The sequence below is a fragment of the Physcomitrium patens genome, chromosome 25, assembly GCF_059467195.1.
Source record: "Physcomitrium patens ecotype Gransden chromosome 25, ASM5946719v1, whole genome shotgun sequence".
Lineage (NCBI taxonomy): Eukaryota > Viridiplantae > Streptophyta > Bryopsida > Funariales > Funariaceae > Physcomitrium > Physcomitrium patens.
This window is the reverse complement of record NC_143434.1, coordinates 65,286-81,270: the sequence shown is the minus strand read 5'-3', so window position 1 is coordinate 81,270 and position 15,985 is coordinate 65,286. Positions and strand designations below refer to the sequence as shown.

The following is a 15,985-nucleotide window of genomic DNA, read 5'->3' as shown; positions in this document are numbered from 1 at the left end:
AAGCGAAGTTGTTGTAGTTGTTTGACTTGTGCGTAAAGCTTCGAAGATCCTTGGTTTTAATTCTTCTAGGATCTTTCAGACGCCGTGCGCACAACAGGGCAACTGACAGGCTAGTATTTGAGTGGGATCAAGTCTGAGCGAGCGCTGTAGAGCGAATTGCTGGTAAATCTGACTTCAGGCTTCAATTGTTGGCCATGATGTCCGGTTGGTCCGTCGGCGGGCCACGAGAGGCGAAGCAAGTCGCCATCCGTGTTCCCTGAGAGGATTAGCTGTCGAGGGGAGTATGATTGTGCGTCGCAGCATGTTGTGAATTTGTCTGACCAGGGCCCCAGGGATTGCTGTGGGGACATCGAGAATTAGGTTGCGAGGTGGTGGCTAGGTTGTAGCGGAAGTTCTCCGTCCCTCTCTCTCTCAGGTAGTTTCCCCACTTTGCGGAGCGAGAAGCATTGTTTGTTCGGAAGGCTGGAAATTGTGGCGCTCCATGCAGTTGGAAGATTGAGTCGTTCACACGGGGGCCGGCATCTCTAGATTTGCGGAGGGTGTTTAGGATCTGCCCGGGATGTTTGGGTGCGAGTCTGTGCATCGGAAGCGAGTGCATAATTTCGTGCCCGAGCCATCACAGTTGAAAAGGTGCATTATGGAGGTGCACAGATATCGCAAGCGTACATCAGATTGCAGCAATTACATCAGCAGTTACATTGCTGTTGATAGCGAGCTGCACAATACTGTTGAAAGTACACGACTGGACGTACCTTTTGACATTGATGAATTGGAGGGGGATGACCAATGTACTATGAGAACGTATTGTGTGCAGCTGCTTCAAATACCTGTAATCGGTGAATATCGCAACAATATACATGTAGAGACTGCGAACACAGATTTAAACCGCAATGTAGAATGTGGTACGCCGACTTTTGTGGTGGATATATGGTCGAGTTGTGCGAAGGGGTTAATTGAAATAGTTAGAATAACAGACAAAGCTTACATTGCTGTCTCTTATTGTTGGGAACCGTGGGGAGAGCAATTTCGCATTGATGCAGAGAGATGTGCAGAAAGCAGGGCCTTGCACAAAGCACCGTCGTCCACGGTGCTTGAAGAACATCCTGGCTTAATATCGTCGCTTTCTAGAACATGTGACATATCAGGTTACATGAAGTTCCTAGGTCTGCTACTACGCACATGTACTGAACGATACGCTTGGATAGATGCCTTGTGCATACCACAATATAACTGGGGAGTGTTGACATCAGAATTAGGGCGCATGGGTCTTTATTATTCAAATTGTAACCTCTGCTTTGTTCTTATGGGAACGGAACAACACATAATTGCAGATGTAAAGACGGGGAGCATGCCTAAATGGTTTAGTCGAGCATGGACTTACCAAGAGCACATGCTTAGCAGCAGATGCTTTTATGCAATTGAACAACATCATGGCACATTTTTAGTGTCAGAGAATGCAGCATCTTTGTATGGTCACTTGATGCAGATATGTATATTGCAGAGAGATGCATGCTACGACCTGACGAATATTGAGATGACATGCATTGTGCACGCACTCCTCCTTGTGCATTACCAGCTAACATGCATGGAGCAAGGGCGTGGATGGGAGGTGACGGGTGTATTCTCTGAGATAGGGAACAGGAAATGTAAATTGATAAATGATAAGCTCAACTGCATATACGGGCTATTCGGCATCAGTGACATTTCTAGCTTGCCAGACGAATCCCTAGAGATAGCTGTTCAGAGATTTGTATATTCACTTCCTGCCACCACTGCAGCGAAACTGATCAACATCGATCCAAGGAGCAATAACTTCAAGGGCCTGTGCTGGTTTCCTCTGATTAGCAATGAGATGGACTTTTATGTAGCTGGACAGCTGCTAGATGATCTCACACTCCTGAGACACGTGAGTGTAACAGAAAAGGGCCTATCAGCCAGTGCCCCGTCCCTCATGTACATCGGGTATTCCAATGAAACAGAGGTGGATATCTTGGCAGACTACGGACCGCAATACGAACTTGTACCTGACAGATTGCAGCAGCTTATTCATGTAAAATCTTGCACAGGCGACTACTTTGGGGCCATCACTTACGATGTGGTGAAAATGCCCTGCACAATGTTTGGGATCATAACTGGAAAGACCCGCATTCAACCAGAAGATGACAAGAAGTGCGGGTATGTCATCACGGTGGTCGCTGAGCAAGTGCAGTGTCTGCCGCTTGACCTACAAACAGAAGCTGACTGCAAGTATGTGCGTAAGGTAGGCACACTAATGTTAGAACTAGATACATGTGTTGTTGGCTCATACTCAAGAGTGACGTTCATTTAGTCAGCCACTCATGATAATGCTTTACAAGAATGTCCAGATTTGGGAACCTTGTACTGTGCTCTCCGTTGTTTGCAAATTTGAAGCAAAGTAGTACATGCATTACAACAATCTTATAAAGTTTGTTTAATTTCTATGCTAAGTTCTAGCCATTTGTACGATATTCCTCTAAATTTGGTGCACGCAATATGTGATGGAACCTCAACGAAGTATCCACTAGCGAATTGTACCAACACATATCCTCCTCTTGCAGATATTCCACACCCTGGCAATATACCAGCACAAGGCGTCTCCATGGTTGTCCCAGATGCCATCATCATTTGGTACTAGGATATTGCAACTAATCTCACACACTTTGACGCCCAAAGTAAGCTTGTAGAAGAGACCATAAATATTACAGGTCTGTACTGAAGAAGGCATGCTGTTCAGGACAAGGCCGAATTTCTTTTTGTACACTAATATTGCATCACGGTCACGCAATGGCAGTGCCCCATATGCACTGTTGTCTTCTGACACTAAGATACTACATTGTAGTATGTGTGTTACCATCTGCCATACAGTAAAAGGTTGTGTGTTCATGTACCATTTAATATTTGGTGCAACAAGGACAAACTCCTCCAAGATCTTGCAACTGCCTTTGACAGGGAACGATTCAGTGCCTTCTGGTGCAGTCACAATTCTGAAAGGCTCCTTCATTTGCATATGATTGTACACCGAAAGTATCAAGGATTCTACATTCATCGTAGTGGCTGCATATCATTTCCGCGGTTTCTGTACATCCATAGCACCACGCAGGTGATTGAAAGCAAAACAGGGTCTTGAATGGTGCCAGCATCAAAATTCTTTCCCCAAAGCACAGCCTTCACAAAAGCTTGCAACGTCTTCTTAATGGCCGTCATGCTTGTGCGGAGATTATAAGGATTCTGTATCTGGATCAATCTACCCTTTGCAAATACACGATCTCCCTTGCACAGCATATTGTGGTATGAATCTTGTTCTTCATTCAGCACACAACTAGATTTAACGGTCTTCCATGCATCTTTACGATCTATATGCTCCAAGCTTGGGAGCCAAGTCTGTCCATGGACCAATTGAGGCCTCAGCGGGAGGACACAGATTCCACGCTTCACAAGGTCCTTCACGGCCTCCAGGAACACATCTTTGAATTTTCTTTTGTAACCCACATGAGCCATCTCTATACCCAAGAGAGCGCACACACCATAAACTCGATCGTTCATGTATTTGCAATTACGTTTGTTACGTCCCAACTGCTTAAAAACCGTATCTGCAGTGTAATCCAGGGTTTTTATCTGATATCTTCCCTTCATGTTATTATACCATTGCACATTAACAGGCCTCATAGAATCCACAATGTTGCCAACATTCTTGCACAGTCGTAGGGTGTCCATAACAGATGAAGTGCAGGGATGCGTAATTGTCACGTCAATCTCCATTGTCTCACCTTCAAACCCTAAAGTTAAAAATAACGGTAATATGGCCTCTTGCAACGTCGACACCCGCTTAAACCATGGCATTTTGCTCACAGTACGTGCCGCATCCTTTATCCCCTCCATAGTTTCAACGAATGGACAATTACGGGATGACGTACATTCCTGGCCCAATGTCCTCAAGTGAATAAGCAACTGAGTGAGACGACGCAGGGCAGTCAACTGCGCACGATAGTCTCCAGTCAACACTACGACAACATATTCTGCGGCTCCAAACATCTTATGCATGTTTCTGATTTGTGCATCCTTATCCGGTTCATCTTCAGGCCTTTGCTTGATGCACAAGCTATCTATCCACACATTGTCGTAAGCTCCTACTAGAGCTCTACATGTTTCAAGGGACCCGAAGCTAGATGTACAATCCAAACACACACGGAGATTGCTTGATCCGCTACAACTCCTGTTCCGAGCAATAGTTGCCAGAGGAGGATCACCAAGGAATCGAAGACAACGAGACTAGATCGACGCACTCCTTGCGCTCAGATAGAGAGGCAAGCGCTGCTCCTCCGCTACCGAAGAAGAATGGAAGGGAGTCTCAAGCTCAACCCATCAAGACGAATTCGTTGGAGCCAGCATTCCAGAGATGAGCTTGCAGGTGATAATGCAGTACTTACAGACTTATTTGCGACTGGTTATAAAATAATTAGTTATATGAGTTTGGAGCTAATGTCGATTTTGCACCTTGATGGAATGACCCTGCCTGGGGGGCAGAGCCCAACAAACTGGGCGGTGGTGGTAGAGAATTGTGGCCGGTGTAGAACGAAGGTAAAGACTAGTGATGGGTCAACACTATTTCAATGTAAACTACTATTGGATTTTGAGAGCAATACCCCCATCATTGGCAAAGACATGATGGTGTGGTGTAGTCTCCATGTACTGGACACCCATAAGAGCATTCCCAATGGTGATTGTTAATTTCCCTCATCTTTATTTTTGAAGAGAAATTCAAAGAAGCACTTCTTCAATGGCAAATTCCTTTCATGCCTTCTATACCTCTCATAAGCCACCTTTTGTATCACCATGTATTACCACAAGACAAACATGGCTGAAGTTAGCACAAGACAAAAATCCACATGATAGGGTTTACTTAATTTGGTCCAGTGCAAAAATAAGAAGAGTCTACAAGCCTTGAAGACTTGCTCTTTGTTTGGAGGGCTTCTTCTTCATTTTTCAAGTTTTCATCTATTTCCAAGTTTGAGAGGTATTCTGAGAGTTCCATTGGAGATGCTCAAAAGGATATATGAGAGGCATTGCATTTCCATGCGATGCCCCCTTGCTTCCATATCATGCTATGCCTAGGATTCATGAATATCTTGTTTATAAATCCAAGGTTAATATTTATAAATCTTAGAATTCTTTATCCATCTTGCAACATCCAATTGGTTTGAATATGTTTATAAGCTTCAATTTTTCAATTGATTTAAAGATGTTTTTTTTATAGATGCATATATGGACACTACTTGGCTGCCTTCAAAGAACCCAAATTCTTATTCTCTAAACTACTCTAACATGACATGAATGGAGAAAATTGGTATATTAATTGAATTACCTCTAATTTAACATTGAATTCAGAATGCATTTGTAGATAGCATTTATTTATTATCTTTATGAACTAATTAGAGACTCTTCTAATATTGTGGATTCTTGATGGTATTGTCTATACAATTGGCTAAAAATTGCATGTGAGTTTCTACATGCAGGTCATGACACAAATGCATCAATCAAGCATATTACAATGTAGTCACGAAAGGACATACAATTAATTATAAAAACATATATTGATTCATAATTCTTCATATTTGAGTGCTTGAAAGTGGTGCTTTAGTTTGTAATTGATTTTAATACTACCTTTGTCTAGTAATAAGTGACCACCTTTTTATTTTTATTAGATTAAAGAAATAAAACTACTTATTATAAAATAAAACCCATGAAGCTACAAATTACAACTTACAGAAACTTTATAAAGTTGGATCCAATTGAATAATCTTTCCAAGTCTAATCTATAAACATTGAGTTTTTGAACAATAAACTTTGGAGCACCAATTTGATATTAATAATAGAGATTTGAAGAATATTTTATAACTTTCTTGTAGTCATGTGAAAGGAGATTCCACCACATCAAAGAATGCATTATTTAGATAACATATGCAAAAGTTATGAAGGTTCAAAGTTTGAACTATGTTGGTAAATTTTAGAGGTAAATGTACTACTTTATGAGATGGACACTTCTTCCCAGTCACATCAATTACACTACATGGGTCACTTATTCCTTGACGGAGGTAGTAAGTGATATTTGACTATTCTACATATTCATTTGTCATTACTATGAAATGCTAAAGAACAAGAATTTTGGTTCTTCTAAGGCAGTTGCACAATCTCCATGCATGCATCTATGTGAAGTAGCTATAAATCAATTGAAAAATTGAAGTTTACATGCATCCTCGAGTGATGTGGATGCTGCAAGGTGACAAACGGACCTGTAGGATTCATGAAATACCTTGATATATTGGTCCAAGCTTAGCATAATATGTTGCCTGTAGTGAAGGTAATAGTTTATTTTTATTTTTCAAAATGGCACAATGAAAAACATTGCAGCAGAAAGAAAGAAAAAGTTCACACCAGAATTCCAATAGAACAAACACCAAACTAGCTTTCAACACCAAGAGGTTAAGCTCCCATTTAATAAAATGACCATCTTTGGTACAGAAAATATGTTTATTAGTCCATTGTTTGTCAAAACTATGGTCTTTCATTAATTTAGAGAGGATCCATCCTATTTCAAGGATCTTGTAGTTACATGCTTATTAGTGCATTTGAAAAAATGAGTGTTAACCCCTAAAATTCCTTGTGTTTTTTTGACAAAAGTATGTAGTTATTAATATAGTTGAAGAAAGCATTTTTCCAGAAAATAAAAACTCAAAAATTTACGAAATCAAGTGTAAGATCTTGAAGTTACCTTCTTAGACATCAACCTCAAAAAGTTACAGCTCTTCATTGTATGGGATCTACAAGATTATAACGTTTGAATGACAAAGTTTTTTCTTTTTGAATTTTTTTGACAGTAAACTTCTTCATTCCAAAATTCATAACAATTGGATATTGTGTCCAATTTTTTGAAGGTTTCGGATACCACTTCTAAATCTAGTTAATTATGCATTAATCAAATTTAGACATTTGATCAACATGTACGAGGGAGATATGAATATTTTACTAAATGTAGGTCTTACTAAAAAATTCCAACACTATAAAATTTGTAACTTTTTTGAAAAATATTCAAGATTTTAGTTTTGAATTTAAGTGGTCATATTGAAGTTTACATAATGTACAACCATGTGCAAAAAAAAGGTTTTGAAAAAGAGTGAAAATCCAAGATTTTATAGATGAAACAAACTTATTATTTGGATCCTTGCACACCAGCCCTTGGGCAATATTTGCCACATGGCTGCATCTAAGAACTCTTGAAGAAAATACAAAAAATTCAATAATCGAACATTGAATTATTCCCTCTTCATACAATATCGGATCTGGGCGTGCTTGGTGTTGCCAGAAAGTTAAAAAAAAAATGTAGTTCAATTGTGGTGGCGGAATTATTTTTTTAATCAAACTTCATTTTTGTACTTCAAGGTACCCAAACAACAAATGACCTTGGTGTCAAGGAATTTTAGGAATTAAGGTGGGAGCACTCATTCCCAATGGTGTACAAGAATCCAATGCAATTGGTTTCAAAATGCATTTTTCATGTTTTTTTTATCAAACAATGGTTGGTTGGTTTTGAGAAGGTAATGTATACTTTGTTGTGGATTGTTTGGAGGCCAAGCTTGTTGGTTTTAGGTGCATATTTACTTTTCAGTTTGACCATTAATTAGATCCAATTGATAATTGTGTTCACCAAATGTTGCACATCATTCCTCATCATTTTCATTTCCCTATTAAGTTTTTAAATAAACTTAAAAATCATAGGTCCAAATGTGAGAATTTCCTTGAAGTGTTGGTTATAGGTGAGGCCACCTTACATTCTCCTAGGTTTAGCGAGAAAAACTAATTGGCATGGAATTTATCCCAAGCAAGTGTGAATTGTCCATGATATTTAAAAGTCAAACGCCTATGCCTGGTCCTCTTTAATGATTAGCAACTCTTGCCACGAGGTTTTCAAGGCGCTCTGAAGATAACAAGAAAGCTGAATGTCCGTCATCTTTGGATTGATTCCCTTTGTCTAATTCAAGATTCTTCGAAAGATTGGGAACAATAGTCTACTCGAATGGGCAAGTACTATGCGAATGCATGGCTCACAATCTCTGCAGACTCGGCGCAGGACAGTCATGGCGGCATACTCAATAAGAGGAATGTTTTAGAGATCCGCCTATGCAGATATCCAAGGCTTCTCATATCTGAAAGGGATTTTGAGGATTTTGAGGAAGGAAAAGTTCTCCTCCCAAATATTGGCTCTTTCACCGAGAATGTGGATGAGGGGATCTTGAGTGAGCGTGGATGGATCCTCCAGGAGCAGGTTCTGTCCCGGCGTATCTTGCACTGGTGTCGGCATGAGCTATACTAGGAATGCATCGAACTTCAAGCCTCCGAGCGTAGTGGACGACAGCTTTGGAAAGGCTATCATATCGAGCAATTGCTCCTTGCTTCACAGCTCTCCCGCTCTCTTGTTGCAGCTTTGGCGAATCTAGACTAGCCCAGGCTTGGAGAGTCAAAGCACTGACTTGTCACTACCTATCCAACCCTCTAAAGCCGTACACAAGCTTCGTCTTCAGCTCCTTGAGAATGCTCACAAATTCTGGTATGAATTACTTCGAGATTTCTGCAAGCGGAATCTGACTGTGGCAGGGGACAAACTACCTGCCATCTCTGGTCTTGCCAGTTCTTTTGAGAGTCTATTCCTTTTGGACACTGCACCTATCTATGGCTATGTTGCAGGTCTGTGGGCTACAGACTTTCCGGTCGGGTTGGCCTGGCGATCATATTTATTTGAATGGGCACCCCGCCTACTTCAGAATACTCGAGCCCACGTTCATCAAAGTGTAAATAGGAACCATCGTGTCCCATTTTACCGAGCACCATCATTTTCATAGGCCTGTGTTGATGGACCGATAGAACATCCTTACCTTGACGCTATAATAGAAGGTCAAACCTCAGTTCCAGGTTTTGAGCCTGACGTTCTAGATGTCCAAATCACTCCAATGCCAAACGCAGATCCGTTTGGACGTGTAATTAGCGGAAGAGTGAAGTTGAGTGGCTTCATCAAGGCATTCGAGGATCCACCAAAGGGCACAATACTTTGCCTTGATGAAAGTTAAGAAGTAAACCATATCAGCACTTCAGGATACAGAGATGGATACTTTTGGTCTGCGTTCGAACGATGGTCGCACTTGCATTGTCTCTGTTTGGGTGTTGTCGAAGACAAGGATTATCCAACGACAAGTGCATTCTGTCTCCTCTTGGAAGCTACTAGTCATGAGCAAGAGGGATATCGCTGAGTAGGATTTCTTGAGAAGGTAAATAGCAAGTGGTTGAAAGGCTGTGTAAGTGCAATATTCTCAGTATAATAACACGCACGCCTGGGAAATTTTCTGGCTACCAAGCCTGCTACTAAGATAATTAGCTAATGGCTTGGCCCTTTTATGGCTAATATTGGTGTGCAAACTCCTTTATTCGAAACAACTACAGCAGTGTGAATGATGCATAATTATTTTTGTACTGGAGGAGTTGCTATTAATTTACCTTCTGGTTGGATAGATACATGTTTAGATTTTTGTAAAAATCAATTGCTCTAAACTATTACTGGGGGCTGCGCATCTATGTTCATAAAAACCTTGTAAAGATTCGCACTAGAATCAAGAAATTCAACCCACAACTCTTTCATATATTTAGTAAAATAATAAGAGTTAATTGTAAATTCATCTGTTTTATTGAAATATATAGATGAATGAGCCATACTTGGATGAGTTGGTCAAAGCTTGTTAAAATCCTTTCTTTCACAAGCATAAATCATGGTTGAATCCTTCTTTAACAAGGATTGACCATCCTTGTTCATGGATTGGTGAAGTTTATTGTCTACAAACTAGATGACTTGTTAAACAACAAGCTTTTCTAAGCTTTTTTAAGTTTGTCATTTATGAAGACTAATTTCTAATTTCAACATACTATAATTTGGGAAGATTGAGAGATCATAACATTGTATAGCCAATTCATAGGCATCTATCTATGTAGGAATCATTCATCATGGATCTATAGCTCTTAAATATAGTTGAGCATGATTCCTACATTGATTCCTAGGTTTAAGAGTGTTATGAATTTGGTGACAATATTATGAATCATAGAAATTTGTGAATATTTATCCTCTCTACCACTTCACTTTTAAAAATGTTTAGAGCAATCAAATATATCATGGCCAACTCTCAAATCATAGGTAGGTCCAAATCTAAAGAATCATTGTACATTACTTGTAAATAAAGATATGTACAACTTTATTTGCTTCTTGAAGAATAGTGAATTTTTCTAATCATATAGCCATTCTATTCAATATACAATCAATATTATATTTTTATATGTAATTTCACTTTGTCAAGCCAAATTTTATTTTTCAAAAATAAGGATCATTTATGGTAAATTTTTTCATTCATTTTCTATTAATTTACAAAAAAAATAATTAATAAATTTATTGATGATGAATTTTTAAAATCCAATTGCATAAACATGTAGAAACATGAATGTATACATCTTGCTTCAAGAAGAACTTCCCAAAAAGTAGAAAAATTCATCTTATAGAAAGTTTAATATTAATATAATATCAAATCAAATTTTGTAAAATATAAATCTTGCAATAGTAATCAAATTTTATCAATTGACTTATAGTACCAATGTAATTGAGTGCTTTTGAACATGATGGTGCAACCTCAACTTCTAGAGCTTCCAATTTGTCTCTCATAAAAAATACCTATATCTCAACATGAGCTTTTATAATTTTTGAAAGTACAAAAGAGCTTTCTATATAAAATCTTTCCATATAAGGGCTACTTTACATGAGGAAGTTAGGCCAAAGCCATTTCAACCAAGATTTTAGCCAAAGTGGCTTAGTCAGCTATATGAAGCACTTATTAAAATAATATTAGAATGGAAGTCATTTCTCTCATGTCTAACAACCTTGAAGCCATGTGTATGAGGTTTGAAAAATTTCAGCTTATCTTTCTCTTTCTTCCTTTGCATTTGGTGAATAAGAATGAACATAGACACAAGGCATGAATGCTCTTTAAAGCTAACTCTTACAAGACCTTGAGTTTTTTCACTCTAAAAACATAGTTTCTTTTGAAGTGTCATGGGTTGAAAGATTTATAATTAAAAATTGATTCTAAAACCTATTTGTACTAAATAAATATGAAAAAATATTAATGCATCCAAAAAATGACCTTGCAATAAAAAATTTTAAAAAGCCAAAATATTCTAAAATTAGATCCTTTGTACTAAAATACTTACCAAATCTTCATAGCTATTTGGGTTGAGCTGAGATTTTTACTATAGAAACTAAACTTAAATTGCAATCTAATCCAATAGATTTTACAGCAATAGAAATCAGATGAAGGGCAAGCAATATAAAGCGCGCCTAAGTGTAGTGCAAGTTGCAGATGACACACTTCCAAATGAGCTACCAAGCTACCAAACTTAGGCCTTGCCTATACCAAATTAGTAGTGCAATTATGTTATAGAATAATTAAGAAGAGTTAAGTAGTATAATACTGAGTAATAGCCACAAGTCCACAAAGGTAAGTTATGTTACCCTCTAACTAGCTCCAAGCAGCAATCACCACATTCTTTCTTTTCATTATTATAGCACACAAATTAGAGGAACCACTAATTAGTGTATCTTGTACTAATTAAAATTTAAATGTCAAATACTATATGTTTGAGGTTTTATGTGAATTGTGGACACTGGTGGTTTGGAGAGAGTGTTGCAGTAATTCAATTCATTGTCAGGCATTAGAAATAGAAAGTCTGTACCACACCTTGTACCATACTATAGAGACTACACAGTAGTTTTGGATTGAATATGCAACAAATGTTGTAAAAATAGGTCGTTTGTTTGACTATTCATCAATACAATATATGAACAATCAATAACAAAACCTTCCCTCCCATATTAAATCCACATTGACAACATGGGTTGATAAAACATTCATAAGATAATGTTCATGTCCTTTTGAAAACTAATAAAAGATTTCACTATTTGAAAATGTGATATACTAAAATCTATTTTTTCTTCTCTCTATTTTACTATTTTCTACAAAATAGTGTCTTCATTTGTTCTAGAAAGAGAGACATTATTTCATGAAATATTAATTTGAATAAAATGTATGAAACAGTATTGAAGTTTTCATCATATAAAATCATGAACAAAAAAGTGGTTTTAAAAGAATAAAAATCCAAAATTTCATAGATAAAAAAAACTTATTTATGGGTTCCATGTCCATCTGCTCTTGGGCAATATTTGCTACATGGCTGCATTTAAGAGCTCCTCAATAAAATAAAGAAAAATTTAATAAATACATGTTTTGAATAAACCCTTATAACTTCTTGATATGGTATAAGAATAGGTGTGTTTAGTATTGCTGGAAAGAAGTAGTTCACATGCATTAGAAATTTTTGTACCAAAATTCCAATTTTTTTTCTACAAGCTATTTAAATAGTGAAAAATCAAATTTTGGTTTCAAAATTTTTTTAGGGTTAATTGCTTGTAATATTTTACAAGCAAATTTCTCCATAATTTAATCCAATTTATTGTTATAGGCCTACTTTTAAAAATCTAATTGTCATACAACATGGCATCGAGTGCGTTGTGTCAAGGACAAGAACATGATAAAAATAAATAAATAAGTGAGACTTCTCTCAAAGAAAGATGAAAAAATAGAAATGACTTGATATGTATATTAAGAAAGAAATTGGAATGGCTATTGCCAAAAGTCAAGAAAACTAGAAACCCTTGAAACTAGACTAGAAACAAGAAAAGAGTTGACAAGAGTGAAGAAGGCTTCACTCTTGTCTCTATATATTCTATCTAACTAGGAGCTATGTGGCAACATTCTATAGGACCTCCAATATGTATTGACTTTGTAGGACACATGCCTTGACTTACAAGGCAAGTTTTTCTACGTGTCGACCACATAGTTAGCTTGGTTTTCAAAATAACAACATGTGTGGCACATGACCAACTTGTTGAGCACATTTCTAATCCAAAAAATCAATTAAAGACACCTATAAAGTCAAAGCAGCATCTATGAATAGCTATCATATCAAATACTATAGAATTAACTTACTTTTATCAACTTTTATTTACTTCTACCTATTTATATATATAATTATTGGCTTATATGAGTATGTCCATGATATTACTCGCCCTTCTAGGAACAAGTTCCACAAAGAGTGGTTATCATATGTTGAGGAAATCTATGATGTGATGAATTATATTCGCCACATACTCTGATCTTTGTTCTCTTTAAAGATGATTGATAGGGCCTCTCAATCATCGGTAGTGCTCTATACTAGGACGAAAAGACCACCTAGTTATTTGATCATTGTTGAGGCCTTCATAACTTCCTTCGAATAAAATATTTGGAACACCATCAGGAGTTGTTCCTACCTCTAGTAAAATCACCAAACATTGGGAGTCCCTTCCAAGGTCATGATACCAAACGTGTTGTATCTCGCCATCTATTCGAGGAAGAATATGTTGTTCTTGAAGAACTTCATCTTGATTGTGTTGTCTTGAAGGTTGCGACAATCGTAATGTCTCATCCGATAGGTCAGCAAACCAAGGCTCTTGAGTCAAATTCGCTGGTTGTTGGTTCTCTATCTCCTGAGTGTCACAACTATAAAGAAGCTACAAACAAGGATTGAAAGTAAAATGTTATCGTACCTAGATCTTGTTTCTTTTATAAAGAAGGTTTTCATCTTGATTTTGATGGATATCTTTGATAAAAAGCCTCCACCACCTTTATTGCATTTGTAAGATTCTTTACTGGCTCTCATGTGTGTTCACTAATATCACATCCACACCAATAGACAAGATATTCAAATTTATTTTGGCACCACCTTGAATCTAAGACTTCTTCTACTTCAAACTCTTCATTATTGTCCATTTCTATAGGAGGACATAGAGCTTGTCTTCTTCTTGGTATGTCCATTGTCTTGTATGGTTCAAGAAGAGACACGTGGTATACTAGATGGATTTTCATTAACTACGGTAGATATAAATAATATACAATTAGATTGATTTGTGCAGAAATAGAAAATGGTCCAAGCCTTCGATAGTCTAACTTGTCACAAGGACAAGTGGTCTTGATATTGTGATAAAGTAACCATACCTTATCATCCATGTGGAATGGTAGTTATTCCTTTCGATAGACATCCACATTGACCTTTTGTTATTTTTGAGCTTCTTTTAACTGCACCTTTATCATTGCATGTAGCTCTGACAAATAAATTGCCAAATCTTTCACAACAAGATTATCAACTTTTGAAAAGTCAAAAGTATCAAGTCGTAGATGATAACCATAATTAGCAAAGAGAGGTGTTTATTTTGTAGAAGAATATATCATATTATTGTAAGAAAAATCTACCAATGGCAAAAGAGTTGTCTAATCATCTTGTTGGTAGTTAATGGTACATCTTAAATACTATTCCAAAACTTGATTAACATGCTTTGTTTGTCCATCATTTTGAGGATGGAATATTGAAGATAGTTTTATATCCACTTTTAGAATCTTAAAAAGAGTCTACCAATATCTTGATACAAATTGAGTTTCCCTATCTGATATAATATCCTTGGATAATCCATGATAGTGATAGATATTGTCAAGAAAGAGCTTAGTTGTTTCTTTACTTGTGATAGATTTTGTACATAGTACAAAATGTGCCATCTTGATATAACAATCCACTATCACAAATATAGAGTCATAAGAACGTGAGATTGGAAGATCCGTGATGAAATCCATAGAAATAGAAGACCATGGTTGTTCTATAATGGATAATGGCTGAAGAAGTCCGCAAGGTCGATGACGAGGAGTTTTTGATCTCGAGCAAACATCATAAGATTGTACAAAATCTTTAACTACTTTCTACATTTGTAGCCACCAAAAGTCCTTGGATATTAGTTCCAAAGTTTTATTGTATCCAAAATTTCCTGCTATTGGAAAGTCATGACAAGCTTGAAGAATATGTAATCAAGCTTCACCTTCTAGAACATATAGGCATCTTACAAAATATAGTAGATTGTTCTTGAATTCAAACTTTGAAGTATCATGAGACTTTGAAAGATTTTCCTTACTATCACAATTAAGAGGATTAGAAGACATACTTGACTGATCTTGCTTAATGAAAGTTGAATCAACACTTAGTGTTGATTTCATTGCTCAAAGATGAAGATGCTCTGGCTTCAAGAGAATTGTTCATTGTTGATCAAAAGTAGCATCTCCTTCCTTTGGTGAAAGATAAGATTATCTAGAGAGTGCATCTAATAAACCTTGTTGTTTTCCTAGTCGATAAGTGATCTTGAATTTGAATCTTGACAAAGACATACTCCAACGGACTTGGCGATGATTCAAAGTACATGTTGACATAAAATATTAAAGATTCTTGTCATTCGTATATACTGTGACTAGGCTAGAAGCACCTTTTAGATAATAGCGCCATTCTTGAAACGAATTCACGATTGCAAGAAGTTCTTTGTCGTAAATCTCGTAGTTGATTTTGGCTGTTGAAAATTTTCTGGAATGAAAAGCTATTGGGTGAAGTTTATCATCTGTTCCCATTTGTGACAATACGGCACCCAAAGCAAAATCTGATGCGTCTGTTTCCATAAAAAATGGCTTAAAAAAATCGATGCGACACAAGATTGGTGCATAAACAAAGGTTGTCTTCAAAGCTTCAAATGCTACTTCTGCTTCTTGATTCTATTGAAGTTTGTCTTTGCAAGTCAAACGTATAAGTGAAGCTGCAACTTGAGAGAAGTCTTTGATGAAGATCCAATAGTAGTTGACAAATCCCAAAAAGCATTGGACATCTCTTACCGTTTTTGGGATCTTCCAATCCATATTTGTTTGAACTTTCTTAGGATCCATCATAAGTCCATCATTTGAAATGTTATATATGT

At 37.0% G+C, this 15,985-nt stretch overlaps 1 protein-coding gene across 1 annotated transcript; it reads left to right on the top strand.

Annotated features, from left to right (window-relative positions):
• Nucleotides 1–559: 559 nt before the first annotated feature.
• Nucleotides 560–2,916, top strand: LOC112278444 (uncharacterized). Its single transcript, XM_024511960.3, has 2 exons — nt 560–2,260; nt 2,580–2,916. The coding sequence occupies exons 1-2, from the start codon at nt 560–562 to the stop codon at nt 2,703–2,705; spliced, it is 1,827 nt and encodes a 608-aa protein (XP_024367728.1). The 3' UTR covers nt 2,706–2,916.
• The last annotated feature ends 13,069 nt before the right edge of the window (nt 2,917–15,985 follow it).

What these genes read in the sequence shown, in the direction of transcription:
- LOC112278444 (XM_024511960.3), top strand. Translation starts at nt 560, where the DNA reads ATGTTTGGGTGCGAGTCTGTGCATCGGAAGCGAGTGCATAATTTCGTG. An exon ending in ACTGCAAGTATGTGCGTAAG is followed by an intron (nt 2,261 to 2,579) that starts GTAGGCACACTA and finishes CTCCTCTTGCAG; the next exon opens with ATATTCCACACCCTGGCAAT.